The sequence below is a fragment of the Mesocricetus auratus genome, unplaced genomic scaffold, assembly GCF_017639785.1.
Source record: "Mesocricetus auratus isolate SY011 unplaced genomic scaffold, BCM_Maur_2.0 Super-Scaffold_100006, whole genome shotgun sequence".
In the NCBI taxonomy this organism is placed as follows: domain Eukaryota; kingdom Metazoa; phylum Chordata; class Mammalia; order Rodentia; family Cricetidae; genus Mesocricetus; species Mesocricetus auratus.
This window is the reverse complement of record NW_024429190.1, coordinates 73,206,903-73,223,966: the sequence shown is the minus strand read 5'-3', so window position 1 is coordinate 73,223,966 and position 17,064 is coordinate 73,206,903. Positions and strand designations below refer to the sequence as shown.

Below are 17,064 nucleotides of genomic sequence, written 5' to 3'. Positions count from 1 at the left end.
GCAAAGACCCTTCTGCTTCTATTGTGCGGAATACTTTGAGAAGAATTGGTATAAGCTGTTCTTTGAATTTCTGGTAGAATTCTGCACTGAGGCCATCTGGACCTGAACTTTTTTTTGGTTGGGAGACTTTTGATAACTGCTTCTATTTCCATAGGGGTTATAGGTCTATTTAAATTGCTTATCTGTTCTTGATTTAGTTTTGGCAAGTGATACCTATCCAGGAAGTCGTCCATTTCCTTTAAATTTTTGAATTTTGTGGAGTACAGATTTTCAAAGTATGACCTGATGATTCTCTGGATTTCCTCAGAGTCCGTTTTTATGTCCCCCTTTTCATTTCTGATTTTGTTAATTTGTTCACTTTCTGCTGTTTGGTAAGTTTGGACAAAGGTTTGTCTATCTTGTTGATTTTCTCAAAGAACCAACTCTTCGTTGTATTGATTCTTTGTATTATTTTCCTAGTTTCTACTTTATTGATTTCAGCCTTCAACTTGATTATTTCCTGGCATCTACTCCTCCTGGGGGAGTTTGCTTCTTTGTGTTCTAGAGCTTTCAGCAGTGCTGTTAATTCTCTAGTATAACTGTTCTCCAGTTTCTTCATGTGGGCACTTAGAGCTATGAACTTCCCCCATAGCACTGCTTTCAAAGTGTCCCATAGGATTGTGTATGTTGTGTCTTCATTCACATTAAATTCGATGAAGTCTTTAATTTCTTTTTTATTTTTTCTTTGACCCAGGAATGGTGCAGTTGAGCATTATTCAATTTCCATGAGTTTGTAGGTTTTCTGCAATTTGTGTTGTTGTTGAATTCTAATTTTAAAGCATGGTGGTCTGATAAGATGCAAGTAGTTATTCCAATTTTTTTTGTAGCTGCTGAGATTTGATATGTTGCCAAGTATGTGGTCGATTTTTGAGAAGGTTCCATGTGGTGGTGAGAAGAAGGTATATTCTTTTTTATGTGGTTGAAATGTTCTATAGATGTCTGTTAATCCCAGTTGGGTCATTACTTCTATTAGACCCTTTGCTTCTTTGTTGAGTTTCTGTCTGGTATTCCTGTCTGGTGGTGAGAGTGGTATGTTGAAATCTCCCACTATAACTGTGTGGGGCCTTAGATGTGATTTAAGTTCTAATAATGTTTCTTTTACGAATGTGGATGCCTTTGTATTTGGGGCATAGATGTTCAGGATAGACACTTCATCTTGATGGATTTCACCTGTGATGAGTATGTAATGACCTTCTTCATCTCTTTTGATTGATTTTATTTTAAAGTCTAGTTTGTTAGATATTAGGATTGCTACCCCTGCTTGTTTCTTGGGTCCATTTGATTGAAAAAAATTTTCCCAACCTTTAACTCTCAAGTAATCTCTATCTTTGAGGGTGAGGTGTGTTTCTTGTATGCAGCAGAAGGAAAGGTTCTGTCTTTGAATCCATTCTGCTAGCCTGTGTCTTTTTATGGGTAATTAAGGGCATTAATGTTGAGTGATATTAATGACCATTGATTGCTCATCCTTCTTCGATTTGCAATGGTTGTTGTTGGTGGGATTATGTGTGGAATTTCACCCCTTTGTTCTTTTGGCTGTTGGTAGAGAGGGATTCTCTAATGCCTATGTTTTTCTGGTTGTAGTTAGCTTCCTTGGGTTGGAGTTTTCCTTCCAAAATTTTATGTAGGGCTGGGTTAGTGGATATGTATTGCTTGAATCTAGTTTTGTCATGGAATATCTTGTTTTCTCCATCTATAGTGATTGAGAGCTTTGCTGGGTATAGTAGTCTGGGCTGGTATCTATGGTCTCTTAGTGTTGGTAGAATATCTATGCAGGACCTTCTGGCTTTCAGAGTTTCCATGGAGAATTCAGGTGTAATTCTGATAGGTCTGCCTTTATATGTTACTTGACCTTTTTCCTTAGCTGCTTTTAATAGTCTTTCTTTATTCTGTATATTTGGGGTCTTGATTATTATGTGGCAAGGGGACTTTTTTGTGGTCCACTCTATTTGGTGTTCTGTAAGCTTCTTATACCTTCATTGGCATGTCTTTCTTAAGGTTGGGAAAGTTTCTTCTATGATTTTGTTGAATATGTTTTCTGCCCCTTTGAGGTGGTTTTCTTCTCCTTCTTCTATACCTATTATTCTTAGGTTTGGTCTTTTCATGGTGTGCCATATTTCCTGAATGTTTTGTGTTAAGGATTTGTTGGACTTAAGGTTTTCTTTGGTTGATGAATCCATTTCTCCTAGTGTATCTTCAACATTTGAAATTCTCTCTTCCATCTATTCTATTCTGTTGGTAATGCTTGTATCTGTAGTACCTGATCATTTGCCCAGCTTTTCTATTTCCAGCCTTTCATCAGATCGTGTCTTTTTATTGTCTCTATTTCAGTTTTCAACCCTTGCACTGTTGGCATTGTTTCTTGCAGTTTATCTCTTCATCCACTTGTTGCATTTTATGATTTTTTTGGTTTGTTCTCCATTTCTTGCATTTTTGGGTTTGTTTTTTCTTCCATTTCTTGCATTTTTTTGTTTTGCTTTTTCTTCCATTTCTTGCATTTTTTTCATTTGCTTTTTCTTCCAGTTCTTGTATTTTTTTGGTTGTTTTTTCTTCCATTTCCTGCCTTTTTTGTTTCATTTCTTCTTCCATTTCTTGCATTTTTTTGTTTGTTTCTGCTTCCATTTCCTACCTTTTTGGGTTTGTTTCTTCTTCCATTTCTTGCATTTTTTCTTTGTTTCTTCTTCCATTTCCTGCCTTTTTTGGTTTGTTTCTTCTTCCATTTCTTGCATTTTTTGGCTTGTTTTTTCTTTCATGTCTTGCATTTTTTGTTTTTTTTCATCCATTTCTTTGAGGGATTTTCCTATATCCTCTTTTAGGGCCTCTATCATTTTCATGAAGATGGTTTTAAGGTCATTCTCTTTTGCTTCATTTGCATTCAAATGTTGGAGTCTTGCTGGTGTGGAGTCTCTAGAATCTGGTGGTATCATATTTGTTTTTCTGTTGCTGAGTGTGTTTTTGTATTGTCTCTTTCCCATCTCTTCTTCTGGTAGGTGCAGAGAGAGCCCCTTACTGGTATGGTGGTTATGGGACCAGAGTTCCCTTCTGGTGGGTGCTAGCAAGTCCAATAATGTGGTAGTTCTTCTATTCCTCGTCCTCGGTCTGTTCCCGTGGGTGAAGAAGAAAACCAGGAATCTGGGGTGCTTAGCCTCCCACCTGGTCCCCTGGTCCCTTTGCTGGATCTGCTGGTTTCCTGGTCTCATTGGTGGGAGAAAAGACCTGGAATCTGAGGTGCTTGGCTCATGCCGGGATTGGAAGCTCCATGCAGTTCCCAGATCCCCAGGCACTGGAACACAGGCCTGGATTCAGGGCCTGTTGTACCTGGTCCTGCCAGAACAGCTGTCACCTGGCCTCCCTGGATCTGCTGGATCTGCTAGTTTCCAGGTCTTGTTTGTGGGAGAGAAGACCTGGAATCTGAGGTGCTTGGCTCCGGCCGGGATTGGAAGCTCTGTGCACTTCGCAGGCAATCCCCAGGCACTGGGACACAGGCCTGGATGCAGGACCTGTTTTACCTGGTCCTGCTGGAACAGCTGGTCCCTGGTCTCCATCATTGTCTTTAAAAAAAAAAAAGTCACACCCCCCCTCCCTCTCTGTCTCCATGACTTTCTTTTTAGTCATTATCACCACTTGACTTGTTAACTGTGTGTGTCATTTAAGTGATGTGAAAGGCTTTTCCAGAATATATCCATACCTGTTGTAAAGTAGCTAACAAGGGAGGAGGGTATTAGAGCGTCAGGAAGAAGTAGGAAGAGAAGTAAGAAAAGGCAAGTTCCCTCAGACACTCATTGAAGTGTGTCTTCATTTGCATCTTCTCCAGCCCACCCTTTTCTGGGATAGACCAAATGATGACCTACAATTTGATTCTCAAAGGAATTGAAAAAATGGACTTCCCTAGGAAGATAACAAGGCGACCTGAGGATTTGATCCGGAGGCTTTGCAGGTGAGAATGACCTAGCATTGGAGGACGTGTGAAGGCTTTCACTCACCTACTGTGGAGTGTATAGATGCTTCACAGTTAGGTTTCTGTGTTCACTGCTTGAACTTTATATGCTGATGCTATAACTGAAGGAACTTTTTAAATTAAAAAAATTGAAAATTTTGTATGCGGGTTGACTAAGCATATGTTTTTTTTTTAAAGTTGGTGTTTTATTTTACTTAAACTAGTCAAATAGGTATTGGCTTATCATGGTACAAATATAAAATCTTTCCATAGATATTAACCTAGCAGTAATCATGGTGTTAACAGGTAAAGTCTCCTAATTGCCAAAATGGAAGTCCTCCTTCAATCAAAGCTTTAGTTTTATTTTGTTGAGTCATCAACTTACGATTTACCTAGTCTAGGCTAGTCTTGACTTACAGTGTTCTGGGCTAGCCTCAAACTCGTGAGCCTTTTCCCTCGTCCTCTAGAATGAACATATGAACCAATCTTTATCCTTTTTCACACTTGAGATTATGCATCCTAAAGATACCCAAACATACAGGATCCATATCTATTGCCACCATATTTGTGTAACAGAGTAAGTATTCAAACCTCCTTCATTAGACTCCAGTTGAAGCCCATACTTCAAATTGACACACCATGTATACCAAGATCCAAGCTCCTAGCCTGGCATTGGTGGTGCACACCTTTAATCCCAGCACTTGGGAGGCAGAGGCAGGCGGATCTCTGTGAGTTCGAGACCAGCCTGGACTACCAAGTGAGTTCCAGGACAGCCTCCAAAGGCACAGAGAAACAGGTGCATACCTGGTGCCCTCAGATGCTAGAAGGTGTCCTCAGATCTGGAACTGGAGTTACAGACTGTTGTGAGCTGTTGCATGGGTGCTGAGGACCAAACCCAGGTCCTCTGGAAGAGCGCAAATTTTCTTAACCACTGTGCCATCTCTCCAGCTCCCTAATATTCATTTTCTTTCTGTTTTTTAAAAATAACTTTTATGAAAGATTTATTTATTTTTATTTTATGTGTATGGGTATTTTACTTGCATGCAAGTCTGTGTACCACGTGCATGTCTGGGGGCCACAGAGGTAAGAAGAAGGTGTTGTGCCTCATGGGGCTAGAGTAACAGCTTATGAGCTGCCAGGTGGGGGCTAGGACTCGAATGTCCTCTGGAAGAACAGCCAGTGAGTGCTCTCTCCATCCCCCAGTAGTCTTTAAAAAATTGCATTTCTGCAATTTTCTTTTAAAATATTCCAGTCTTGTACTTACTACAGAAACTACCATTTTTTTCCAGAAAAAAATTATTAGAGACTTCCAGAGCTTTCTGTTTTGCTTAAACTGCAATGTACTGTGGTGCCCCCTGCTCCATCTTTGAAAAAAAATTGAAGGATTTAAAAGTTAGTAAAATCATCAAGCCTAGTGTTGAACAGACTGCTAAGATTGCAGCGTGGATGTAGATGAAACTCTAAAGCATCTCCCAGAATTCTCTTAGCCGAGATTGAAAGATAGTATTTATTCAGCATCATCAACATAATGAACTGATAGATACACCAACAGGCAGCTGCAGCTCCTCTGTGGAAGGGCCGGGACTTTGTTCTCTTCCTGTATTCAAGTGACTGACCCACACTGTAGGGTCTGATGAAAGTTATTGAGTGAAGAAATTTAAAAACAAATGTTGCTCCCCTGTATAAAACCACTCAAATATTGTTATTATAAACTTCTTTCGTAAATTATTTCAGGCAAAACCCAACAGAAAGGCTGGGGAATTTGAAGAATGGGATCAACGACATTAAGAAACACAGGTACTGACTTCCTTTGTTGCCAAGATAAACACAGAAATATATAGAATTCCCAGGTGTCTTAAGGTTTCTATTGCTGTGATGAATACCATGGCCAAAAGTTACCTGGGGAGGAAAGGGCTTATTTCATCTGACAGCTTGTAGACCATTATCCAGGGAAGTCAAGGCAAGAACTGATGAAGAGGCCATAGAGGGGTGTTGCTTACTGACTTGCCCGCAGGCCATTCTGCTAGAAGCATTTTCTCAGTTGAGGGTCCCTCTTCCCAAATGACCCTATCCAGTATCAAACTCACATGAGGTGATCATGAGAGGTCTCTGCAGGCTTTCAACCTTTGGATGTTTTAGCATTCAGTTTTACTTTGTTGTTAGCTAGTTGTAGTTACCCAAATCAGTCTCAATATGATTTCTCTAATGTTGGACATTCATATCAAGAATGAGTGAAGTTATTTTAAAAGTTATAAAATCACAACTTTCGGTCATAGAAACCGTTTTTTATTTGTGTGTTTTTTCTCTTTTTTATTATTTAATTTTAAATAGCTTGTTTTACATGTCAATCCCAGTTCCCTCTCCCTCCCCTTCTCCCACACCCCCCCCCCGCCATCCCCCCTCCTCCCACCCTATTGCCAATTCCTTCCACATAGGGGATATCTAGAGTCTGTCATTTCACTCAGGGTAGGGTCCAGGCACTCCCCTAAGAGTCTAGGCTGAGAGAGCATCCCTCTTTGTGTTATGGACACACGATGTCTGTTAGTATTCGAGGGATAAACACTGATCCACTGCTCAGGACCCCATAGGTTGCTCAGGCCTCCTCACTGACCTTCACATTCAGGGGGTCTGGATCAGTCCCATGCTGGCCTCCCAGCTGTCAGTCTGGGGTCCAAGAGTTCTCCCCCTGTTCGGATCAGCTGTCTCTGCTGGTTTTGCCAGCCCATTCTTTGCCAATTTGCTCATTGCTCCTCTCTCTCTGTCACTGGGTTCCTTGGGTTCAGTTCAGTGTTTAACTGTGGGTGTTTGTCTCTGCTTCTATCAGTCACTGGATGAAGGCTCCAGGATGTTTATAGACATCAAGTTCATTATCAGGAATGGGCATTCGGGGTGGTCCATAGAAACCGTTTTTATCCACTGGCATTTTTATTATTATTAGCCAGCTTGTGTAAAGGAATTAAATCTAAATTTTGGCAATGAATTTGTAAAATAAAGTAGGCTATAATTCTCAAAGAGATGCAGAAGATAATGATATAGCTTGACCCACTGCTAAACAACACCAACTAGTGAACTTTTGCTTTATGGTATTGTGAAAGCAATGCATTTAGTAGGAAGTATGGTGGGATTTTTCTCTGACCTCATCTATGTCTTCAACCATCACAACTCCATTAAATGAATTCATAAGAGACAAGTGTAGCATAAAGGACAGGGGAAATTTTATTACAGAATAACGTGGGTTTGTATAGGATAAGGGTGTGCAGTGGCCAAAGGGACCATTGCAGAGCAGAGCCCTCTCATGCCATGGTGACAGTAGACAAGGCCAGCAGGACCATTGTTTTGGCTCATATGTTTAGTTAGGTTTTACAATTATCCATTAGCCCGGGAACAGACACCTTTCCCGAGGGCCGATTTCCTGCGCACATTGACAACCTTGCTTGGGGTTCACTCTTACAGGAGGGGCAATGATTTTTCAAAGCTTCTGCTAGACTGCAGTCTTACAAGGTTTGGGGTTTTGCATCCTGTTGTAGATAATATTAATGGCTTTCTGAGCAGTTCAGGAGGTCACATCTCCAGGGCCAGAGAAATGACTCAGGCCATTTAAAAATAACTGAAGTCCTGCATCTCCAGTCCTTGGCTTGACTAAATAGCTCCCTACAGGAACCATATCCTGACATCTTAGAATCCTTTCTGCAGCGAGTTATGAGTGATGTCCTCTCTTACGATGTCAGGCTGTGACTGTGAACCACAGCATCCACGGCCGGGAGAGTAGGTGACTACGTTACAATGTCCCGTAGTTCAGGTTGTTAAAACTTTTTTATATATTTTCAAATGACATTAATTTTTGTCAGTACATGACTTATCATAAGTCACCTGTATTCTATTTCTGTTTTAACTAATATTGCATATTCATTTAAAATATAATGTCCTTTGAATGTTTCTTTAAGTTCTGTAACCTCATTTACAAATGTCCATTGATTTGAACTGACCCACAATAATGAGTTGTTCTCTTGGGTGATCTCGCACTTCCCTTTAATGGCTACTAGACACTCCCCCCCATAACTTCCATGACATCCCCTCTAATTTCAGTAAATATTCAAATGTGGCACTTTGAGTCTTTAAGATTTATGCTTTTTAAACAATCCTTGGCAAGACCAGGAATTTTCAGGATGCTTTCAGTTTTGCTTATACTTTGCAGACAGAAACTCTCCTTTGTAACTCTACTTTAATTGTCCCACATGTAAGTAAGTGGAGATTTCATTATTGCAAGCCTTTGACTATGCTGATATGTTGTTCACTTTCCAAAATAAAAACAACTGCAATCCTTTCTTCCTCTCAGATTGAGGGGTGGTATTTCTGTGTGCATGCGTGCATGTGTGTGTGTGTATGTGTGTGTGTGTGTGTGTGTGTGTGTGTGTGTGTGTGTGTGTGTGTGTGTGCTGGGGATTAGGATGAAATCTAGTGTCCCATGTATGCTAAGCACATGAATTCCCAAGCCACACACACGGACACGTGCACACACACACCCTCCCTCCAGTGGTATTTTTCACTGATAAAGCAGGGGGACTTTAGCAGCATGAGCACAAAAAGGGGCTTGTGGCTGCTGTTTGTTTTCCTTAACAGTAGGTGCAAAATGAGCAAATCAATAAATAACTAAATAGATCCTAAGCAGCCAGTCCTGCTGTCTGAAGTCATAATTCCCTCTTTTGCCATCAAGCCACGTGTTTACCATTGTGAAACCAAGCTCCACACAGGATGAATTAGAAAGAAAAGGAGGGAGGGAGAGGAAGGGGAGAGAGGGAGACATAAGACCGACTCATCTGGAACTCTGCAGACATTAACTTGCTTGCAATACTTTATTCTGTGTCATTCTCTGGATGGCCTTCAACTGCAAAGCTCACTGTTGGCCTGAAAATCCAATTCATCTTCTCTTTGCACCTCATATTGTTACCACAGCTTCTTTTCTTATTATACAATGACATACAAACACACCATTCATAATGACAGGTGTCCCACCAATTAAAGTGATTCTTACCATCATGCCCCCTCTTTCTCATTAAGGAGTCATCATGCTTTGCTTTGGGGTGGTTGGAAAACAGAAGGGATCTAATTGTGGAGAAGCTCTGCTTTAGATAGTTCTTATTTACCTGAGGTTCATTCATGTGTAGCAGTCAGATTGTGGCAGGGTGTGCTTGCAAATGGATGTTGTTATTTGATTTTTCTTCCCTGTGAGGCTTGATTTGTACATTCTCTGTAACTGGCAGAATTGCTGCCACACAGATAGAGCTTCAGAGTCAGAATTCAGGGGACAGTTGACAAGAGACAACAGATTGTGTGCTGCTCTCTGGACTAAAAATCAGAATTTCATTCTATTCTTCTGTCTCTTTTTCTAAGCTATCAAGCTAGGGGATACATTCAGGGTGTCTGTGGGGAAGTCTATGTGTATCTCTCTAGATAAGGGGGTCTTTAAACTTCATACAAATCCCCCAAGTCTACATCTTTTTTTACTATCCAGGATATTCTTAAAATTCAGCAATAGCAACATTCTTGTAGAGGCTAGAGGGATGGCTCGGTGGTAAAGAATGAATACTGTTCTTGAAGAGCACATGTGTTCAGTTCTCAACACCTTTGCCAGCAGCCTACAACTTCCTCTAAGTTCTGCCCCAGGAGATCTGACACCCTTTTCTTGCTTCCTCATTGGACATGTGTATTGAAGTCTATGTACACACGCATGTGGGGCACACATGAATACACAATCTTTTATTAAAAATAGTAAAGTACATCTTTAAAAGTTCTTTTTGTTTTGTTTTTGTTTTTCGAGACAGGGTTTCTCTATGACTTTTACTTTTTTTTTTTTTTTTTTTTGGAGGCTGGCCTGGAACTAGCTCTTGTAGACCAGGATAGTCTCGAACTCACAGAGATTTTCCTACCTCTGCCTCCCTAATGCTGGAATTGAAGACATGCGCCACCACTGCCCCGGCTTAAAAATTCTTTTTAATGGTTGTATTAGATTTCTGTGCTCTGTCCAAAATTAATTTTTAAAAGAAAAGTTTTCATTCTAGTTTTGTATTTTTAAAAAAGTATCCCAAAGCATGGAACCTATTATAGGGATTTGTACAATCTATGCATTCTTTATTAAATCATCTTTGCCCCCTTGCTTATTAGCTAATCTAGAAATGAGGCATTATTTTTTTACTCCCAACACCCATTTTGAAGGGAGATAAGTAAAGCTGGCTGCATATAATTACACATTTCCTGGCAGGAAGAGATGTCACGTACTTTACCATTACTTTTGAGAATAGCTTCTACATATCTCCTGGAAACAAGCAGTTTCTCTGCCGTTGCTGTCAGTGTTTCTTTGCTGAATGTTACTCACATATGGATGTGTGCTTACACTTGCATTGCATAAAATGCAGCCAATCTCAAAGGCCAGGATTAAACGAAAGGCCACTTATGCTAAGTAATTGTCCTCATTGGCCAAATTGCAGCAAGTAGACTAAGAAATGTAAGGCTATTTTCTTCAGTGGAACAACAGTGATGGCTTGCATTAATATTTCTGGGGTTCCTTGGATAAAGAGCTTTGTAAGATATGCTAGGAGTAGTTCCTGTATTTGGTGACAAAAGAAGATCCTGCAGAAACGTGTGCCCAGCAATGTCTGAAGCGGGAGCCCAACACAGTGCCTAGACTGATAGGTGTGTCCTGGGGAAAATCGTACAGCTTCACGCAGGGACAGAGGATAAGCAGACATGAGCTAACATTGTTGTCTACCTCCTGCTTTTTCACTAGAGTTGGAGGAGCTTCTACCAAAATGACAGCTAAGGTGGAACACACTAGTTCCCAATCCATTGCCAAACTCAGCTTTGTATTGGGAAATCCAGTCAAGGACTAAACTAAAACTCAGAAGTGAGGTGAGCCCGTGAAAGGAGGGAAGGCTTAACTTCTGGTGTGGCTAAAAGGGGACAGTGACAGATGCTTAAAGGTCTCCTATCTTTAGTCGCCACCACTGCACCGCTGGGCCCCTGTGGTCATTCTCTAGATGACCACAGTTACCTTTTGAGAACCAGATTGTGTTGTTTCCTCTACATTTTGTAATGTAATGTAATCCAAAATTACGGTGCCCTAAATTCCAACAAAGCGCCTGAGTGTGATCTGGCAGTGATCTGAGCTGGCATTTTGTGGTTTCTTCGACATCTTCAGTCATTTTTGTTTTTAAGATTTACTTTTTATTTTTAACCATGTTTTTATTAATTCTTTGAGAACTTCATACAATGAATTTTGATCATATTCACTGCTTCACTGCTATCAAACCCCCCCTCTCCACTCTCAACTCTACCCACCCAGCTTTGAGTTTTCTTCTTCGTTCTTTTAAACCCTTCAACACCAATTTGTGCTTCCGAACTACTCTTTGTAGAAGCAGGCTGGAGTATGTTTGACCCAAGGGGCTTACACTACATGGCAGCTCACCACTATATATAAGCCCAGTTCAAGGAAATTTGACACCCTCTTATGACCTCTAGATATGCACATACATGCATGCAGACAAAAAAACTTGTATACATAAAATAAAACAAGTAAATCTAAAAATAAAAATAGCAAAAAGAAATGAGGATATCATAAAGATGAGAGTAAAGTTCTGAAAGTCTAGAGAGGGTATAAACTATAAGTTGTGAATCTAAGTATGACAGGGAAATACCTAGGATGATTGCTGGGCCCTGTGAGCATGGGTTTAACATGAAATTTATCAAACCAACTCCTTCCCCGTTAACTTCCAGCTGCCTGCAACAGCACTTCTGGAGATAGGGAGTGACAAATGGATTAATAGATATACTCTGACATGCTAGTCATTTATTAAGTGATGCTGTTCATTTATTATGAAAGTAATATCCTCCATATTTTTCTCATTTTAGGTGGTTAAATGGTTTTAACTGGGAGGGGCTGAAAGCACGGAACCTTCCATCACCTTTACGAAGAGAGGTATGGTCTTTGCTATGACACTCCCTTGATCAGTGTCTAGAAACTCGTTTTTAAAAGTAGATTTTGAGAGAGGGAGAAGGAGAGAAAGGGAAGGGAGCAGGAGAGAGGTAGCACATACACAAGAGAATTTAGGTGCTTTTTAAAAACTATTTCTTATTAGGTGATTCTCCTAGTAATTGTGATATAGGAACTAGAATTGTATTTCTGGGGTTAGAGATCAGACTCAGTTTGTGAAGCCCCCATACCTGCATGAGAAGCTGTGCATTATAGTGCATCCTACACACACTGAGGTTGGGGAGGCAGAGGTAGGAGGATCCTTGGAACTCACCAGTGAGCTATTCTTACAAAGTTGATGAGTTCCAGGTCCAGAAAGAGACACAGTCTCAAAACATAAAGTAGAAAGTAATTAGCCTCAGTCTCTGACATGCACAGGCATGTACACCATGTGTAATGTGCAATACCCCTACACACATACCAAACAAGCATAGGCATGCTCCATGAATACTTACATGTAAGAATAATAGTATTGCCTATTTGGTGAGCACTAAGGTCACCTCTCAGAAATTAATTTCATGCCAGTGTCTCTTAAATCTCAAAGTCATCAGAGTTGCTCAGATACATAGGTAAAAAGTAGTTTATTATTAGTTACAGTAAGAATTTTATTTATTTGTCCTTTGATAACACATGCTACTAAAATGCAGTTATAACTATATCTAAAACAAATAGTTATATCATTATATAAAATAGGAAAAAACCTAAAATATAAGGTATATAAAGAATGAGCAAGAATGATGGTCCATCATAAAACTATCTTCCATTAAAAGGAGAATTTTAACTTTCTAAATTTTATCTTAACAATAAAAATTTAATAACTAAGTTGAGCATAATATAAAACTTATTAAAATTTTAAGGTCAAAATTCAATTTCATGCAATAAGATTAGCACTTACCTTCCTGCTTTTTTAAAGAAGAGTTTTCTAGGTAGAACAGAATGAAAAAGGAAGACTAGGGAGTGTTGTAATGTTGGTGTAAGTATGCTTTAAATGATCAAATCTCCTCCTACAGTATTTAAATTATAGTAAGTGTAGTCCAAGAAATTAGGTAAGATCACATTTTATATTATGTGAATGTGTCATAATGTAAGTTTTGTTCTCTACTGCTATTAACTTTTGTGAGCACTCAGAGCTATTGATGAAGGGGTGTGCAATAGAAAACACAGATTCCATGATTCTTTCAGATATCACTCACATAAATTTGGTAGAACGTTGACCTATTGTTCTTGACACATTTCTCCCAAGTCATGTGATGTTTCACTTTCTCTTAACATACCCTGTCCTGTATGATAGTCACTATGCATAGTGGTGACAATCCCAGGAGTGGCCCCCAAGTCCCCAACACACCACAAAAAACCACAATAGTATCATTTAATGGTTTAATTAGGTAGGTACTATGTAATTTGTTTTCAGTAAAGACTTAACCAGAATCCTTTATTTTCTTAGTGACATTTCAGTGTCACTAAGATTTTGGATTGTCCATTTGCTTACTATTTTGCATACTTTATAGGGATTAATTGATTGTTCAATATTGGTGAGAAACCTAAATGTAAGAGGAACTCTTGATAAATTTTGATTTTTTAAAAAATATTTATTTTGGAAATATTGTCTGATAAAAGAAGGCAGATAGTACTTATTTCAACTTTTCTTTAGAAAATATTTCCTCATGTTTGGTAGCTCCTGATGAATGTACCCAACAACAAAATCATTTGCTTTAAACTGGGCGATCTCGTGGGGCTGAGATTGTGAGGTAAGACAATCAATTGGCCATCTGTTCTCACATGTAATATATAGGAGGCTCTGGTGTGATGTCAGCACTCAGGTACAGCAAGCAATCTGGATGTACTGGTCACCCTTGTCCTCACCTTTGCTCTATCCTTTTTCCATTAGCTCAGTGGCCCGATAGATCACAGCTACTTTGACAAGTACCCTCCTGAAAGGGGGGTGCCTCCGGATGAGATGTCAGGCTGGGATAAAGACTTCTGACACAAGAAAAGTGATGGCACATCACAGAAGAGGACTGTGAGGGTCAATGATACAGTGCTGACTATTCCTTTCTTCAGAGCATTGGAAGATCTCTTGGAAGATCGCTAGGGAGAAGAAAACCCTGGCTGGATCACAGAAGGAGAGTGGCTTGATGTGGTTCTGAATGAGAGTGTCTCCTTTAGATGCTGTGGATTATTCCTGTATTCCATTGTACTTGTCCCAGATGTCAAAGGCTGTACCCTTCCCTTTATACCATCACACCTAGTTTTGTTGGCATAGCATAGTTTTCTCTGAAATCTGCTGCTACCTCCAGCTCATACTCTCCTGCCTAGAATCCTAAGGGGAAAAAATGAACATTTTCTTCTTGAGCACCTAAGTCGTGCAGATAGAAGGAAGAATACGAGGATGAACAACTTTAGAAGAATCTCTCCAGAGCTCAACAGACACCAAGGATATATTGTGATGTCTTCAAATGATGGTTTCCAGACGTCTTAGGTAGTCAAGAAAATGAAGGGTTTCATTTTCTTCTAACCTAAATATACACTAAAATATTTTTCTGATGCCATGTAGGAAAAAGAAAACATTTGAAAATTAGCTAGTGATACCAATTACTAAAGGAGGTCAGTTAATCAAAGCAGATAATTACATTATTTTTAATAACTTAGAAAAAAATAAACAAAAATTTTATTTTTCCTTTGCCTGGTTGTGATACTTCAGAGAACTTTTAAAAACTTCATTAAATCATTTAGAAACTATGGTTAATTATTGGGCCTTTTGGGAATGTTTCACCTTATATTAAAAAATATTTCCACTATCAAAGTAGAAAACATGGTGGAATAAATAGGATATTTCCTTCTTAACAGAGACAAAGCTCATGAACTCTGATAGCTAAAATTGCTGATTCTTTCAAGATTTAAGATATATTCTTCAATCCTATTATTCCTGCTATTAATAAACACAAAGAATAGAATGACCACCTTTATTTTTTTGAGAAGCCCATTGGCAGATGTTGGTATATGTAATCTCTGTAGAGTTAGTGACTTTGCTGAAAATCATTTGAGTCATTTATAATTTTAACACAAGCTATTGGGGATGTGATAGAATTTTAGAAACAAAGGAACATTCAGAATCTGGTCTCTTTCTCTTTTCTCTTGTCGGTCTTCCAAATAATGAATCGGAGAGTTTCAATGCACTGGACACCAGTCCCTGAGAATTTTACCAGTGAGTGTTTGTAGGTATTGACCACAATCGCTTCCTGCCTTCCTCCCAAAATGATGAGATTTTTCACTATCGTTTTAATCTGGCAGGGTAGAAACAACAGCTTGTATCATTCCTAATTCCTTTATCATTCAAGCTGCTGATTGTATTTTCATATGATAATATTCTCTGTGAAAAGCAAAGTTCACCAATCTCCACACATATATTTTCATTCTTGAGAGAAAGTTGTCAATCTATTTCCTGAAGAGTCAAGAGCCCAGAATAAGAAAGTGCATCATTAATAAATTATATTTACATAGAGTCCTTTTACTGAACCAAAGAGTTTTGTTTCTTCGGGGAGATTTTTAAAGATTATGTATTGTATATAGAAAAGCTGTTTTTAATAGGATTGATATAATATGCTTTAAGAATTTCTAAAGTTTAAAAATATTTTATTTGCCTTTGGTTTGTATGTACTATATGTTTTTCCATGTATATATTTTATAATTACCAACATATACAGGTAGAAAATGGATATATTGAATGGACATTAGGACTGTACAGTTATGATAACAATGGTATTCTCAAAAGTGTTCCATTATTATAATTGAAAAGAGTAATACTAAATGTATAGAGTTAAAACCTAATCTAGAGGTTAATTTTCCTGTCAGTGGTCATATCATATGTAATTCTCACATATGAGTTTCTTGTGTTTCCTTTATAAAATGAAGATATGTAAGACTGAATTATCACTTAATCTCAGCCTGATTTCTAACTCAGTGATCTTGAGAAAATGATTTGCCTTTTGGAACCAGTCTCACTTGTAGAACAGAGGTGAGGTAAGGTGATATCTATAGACAGATCCTTGCCTGGTTTCTATTAAATGATCCTTGATGCATAGATGGGAGGTACTGTTACTATCTCTGTTGAAATTAAAGAGGCCTTATTAAACAATTAGTTCTGAATCGTGTGTCAGTGGTGTCTGTATGCAGAATTGAGTTAAATCAAGTCTCTGCAGTAAGTACATTTGATCAAACTTCAGATTACAAGAAATGTTAACCATCACCAAAATGAAATGCTCTATGGGACTAACCAAATTCAAATTTTATGAACTAAAGATACATGGATATGCATACATGCACACACACACACACACAAATGAAAACATTCCTCTATGTGAAAAACTATCATATTTTAAACCATTAAATCATTTCTAACTTCTCTTTTATATGATATAATACTAATTTTTCATTCATTAGGTTTTTCCATATGAGGTCAAATTTTCATCATTATAGTTTATTAATTTTTATGTAAGTATTAAAATGTCTTGGAGGATGGAAAATGAAGTTTGTAGAAAAGAAAGGAATGAGGTTCTGGATTTGCATGACTTTAACAATAAATCAGATCCTTTTTCCTCTGTAATTTCAAAATAGATGTTTACAGTTTTGAAACGGTGGACCTAAATATTGGCACTAGAAGATCACAAAGAATAATCACTTAGAAATATGTGCATGTGTTTCTTTTGACATAATAATACACCCTGGCCGGGCGGTGGTGGCGCACGCCTTTAATCCCAGCACTCGGGAGACAGAGGCAGGCGGATCTCTGTGAGTTCGAGGCCGGGCAGGACCGATAGCCTCCGAAACAATACAGAGAAACCCTGTCTCGTAAGAACCAAAAAAAAATAATAATACATCCTGTTCTTTACTTCCAGACATCATGGTAGGAGCACTAACATCCGCTATTTCCTTCACATAAGACTCTAAACTTATATTGAGCACCAACTGTTGACTGTTCCCGAAGTCCCATATTGGCCTTACATCCATATTTCATTCCCAATTTAGTTGTAATGTTTTGCCTGGACTGGTGCCCATTGTTGTACAT

At 38.7% G+C, this 17,064-nt stretch overlaps 1 protein-coding gene across 3 annotated transcripts in view; it reads left to right on the top strand.

Moving 5' to 3' along the window:
- The window catches only part of Prkg2 (protein kinase cGMP-dependent 2), a 109,921-nt gene extending 93,776 nt beyond the window's left edge, over window positions 1-16,145 (top strand). For all 3 annotated transcript variants that reach the window (XM_040747466.1, XM_040747467.1, XM_040747468.1), the window contains 4 exons: window positions 3,851-3,973; window positions 5,708-5,770; window positions 11,879-11,945; window positions 13,888-16,145. In XM_040747466.1, the coding sequence (XP_040603400.1) occupies window positions 3,851-3,973; window positions 5,708-5,770; window positions 11,879-11,945; window positions 13,888-13,983 (349 nt within the window). In that variant the 3' untranslated portion in view covers window positions 13,984-16,145. The remainder of the gene's footprint in view (window positions 1-3,850; window positions 3,974-5,707; window positions 5,771-11,878; window positions 11,946-13,887) is intronic.
- Window positions 16,146-17,064: the final 919 nt, after the last annotated feature.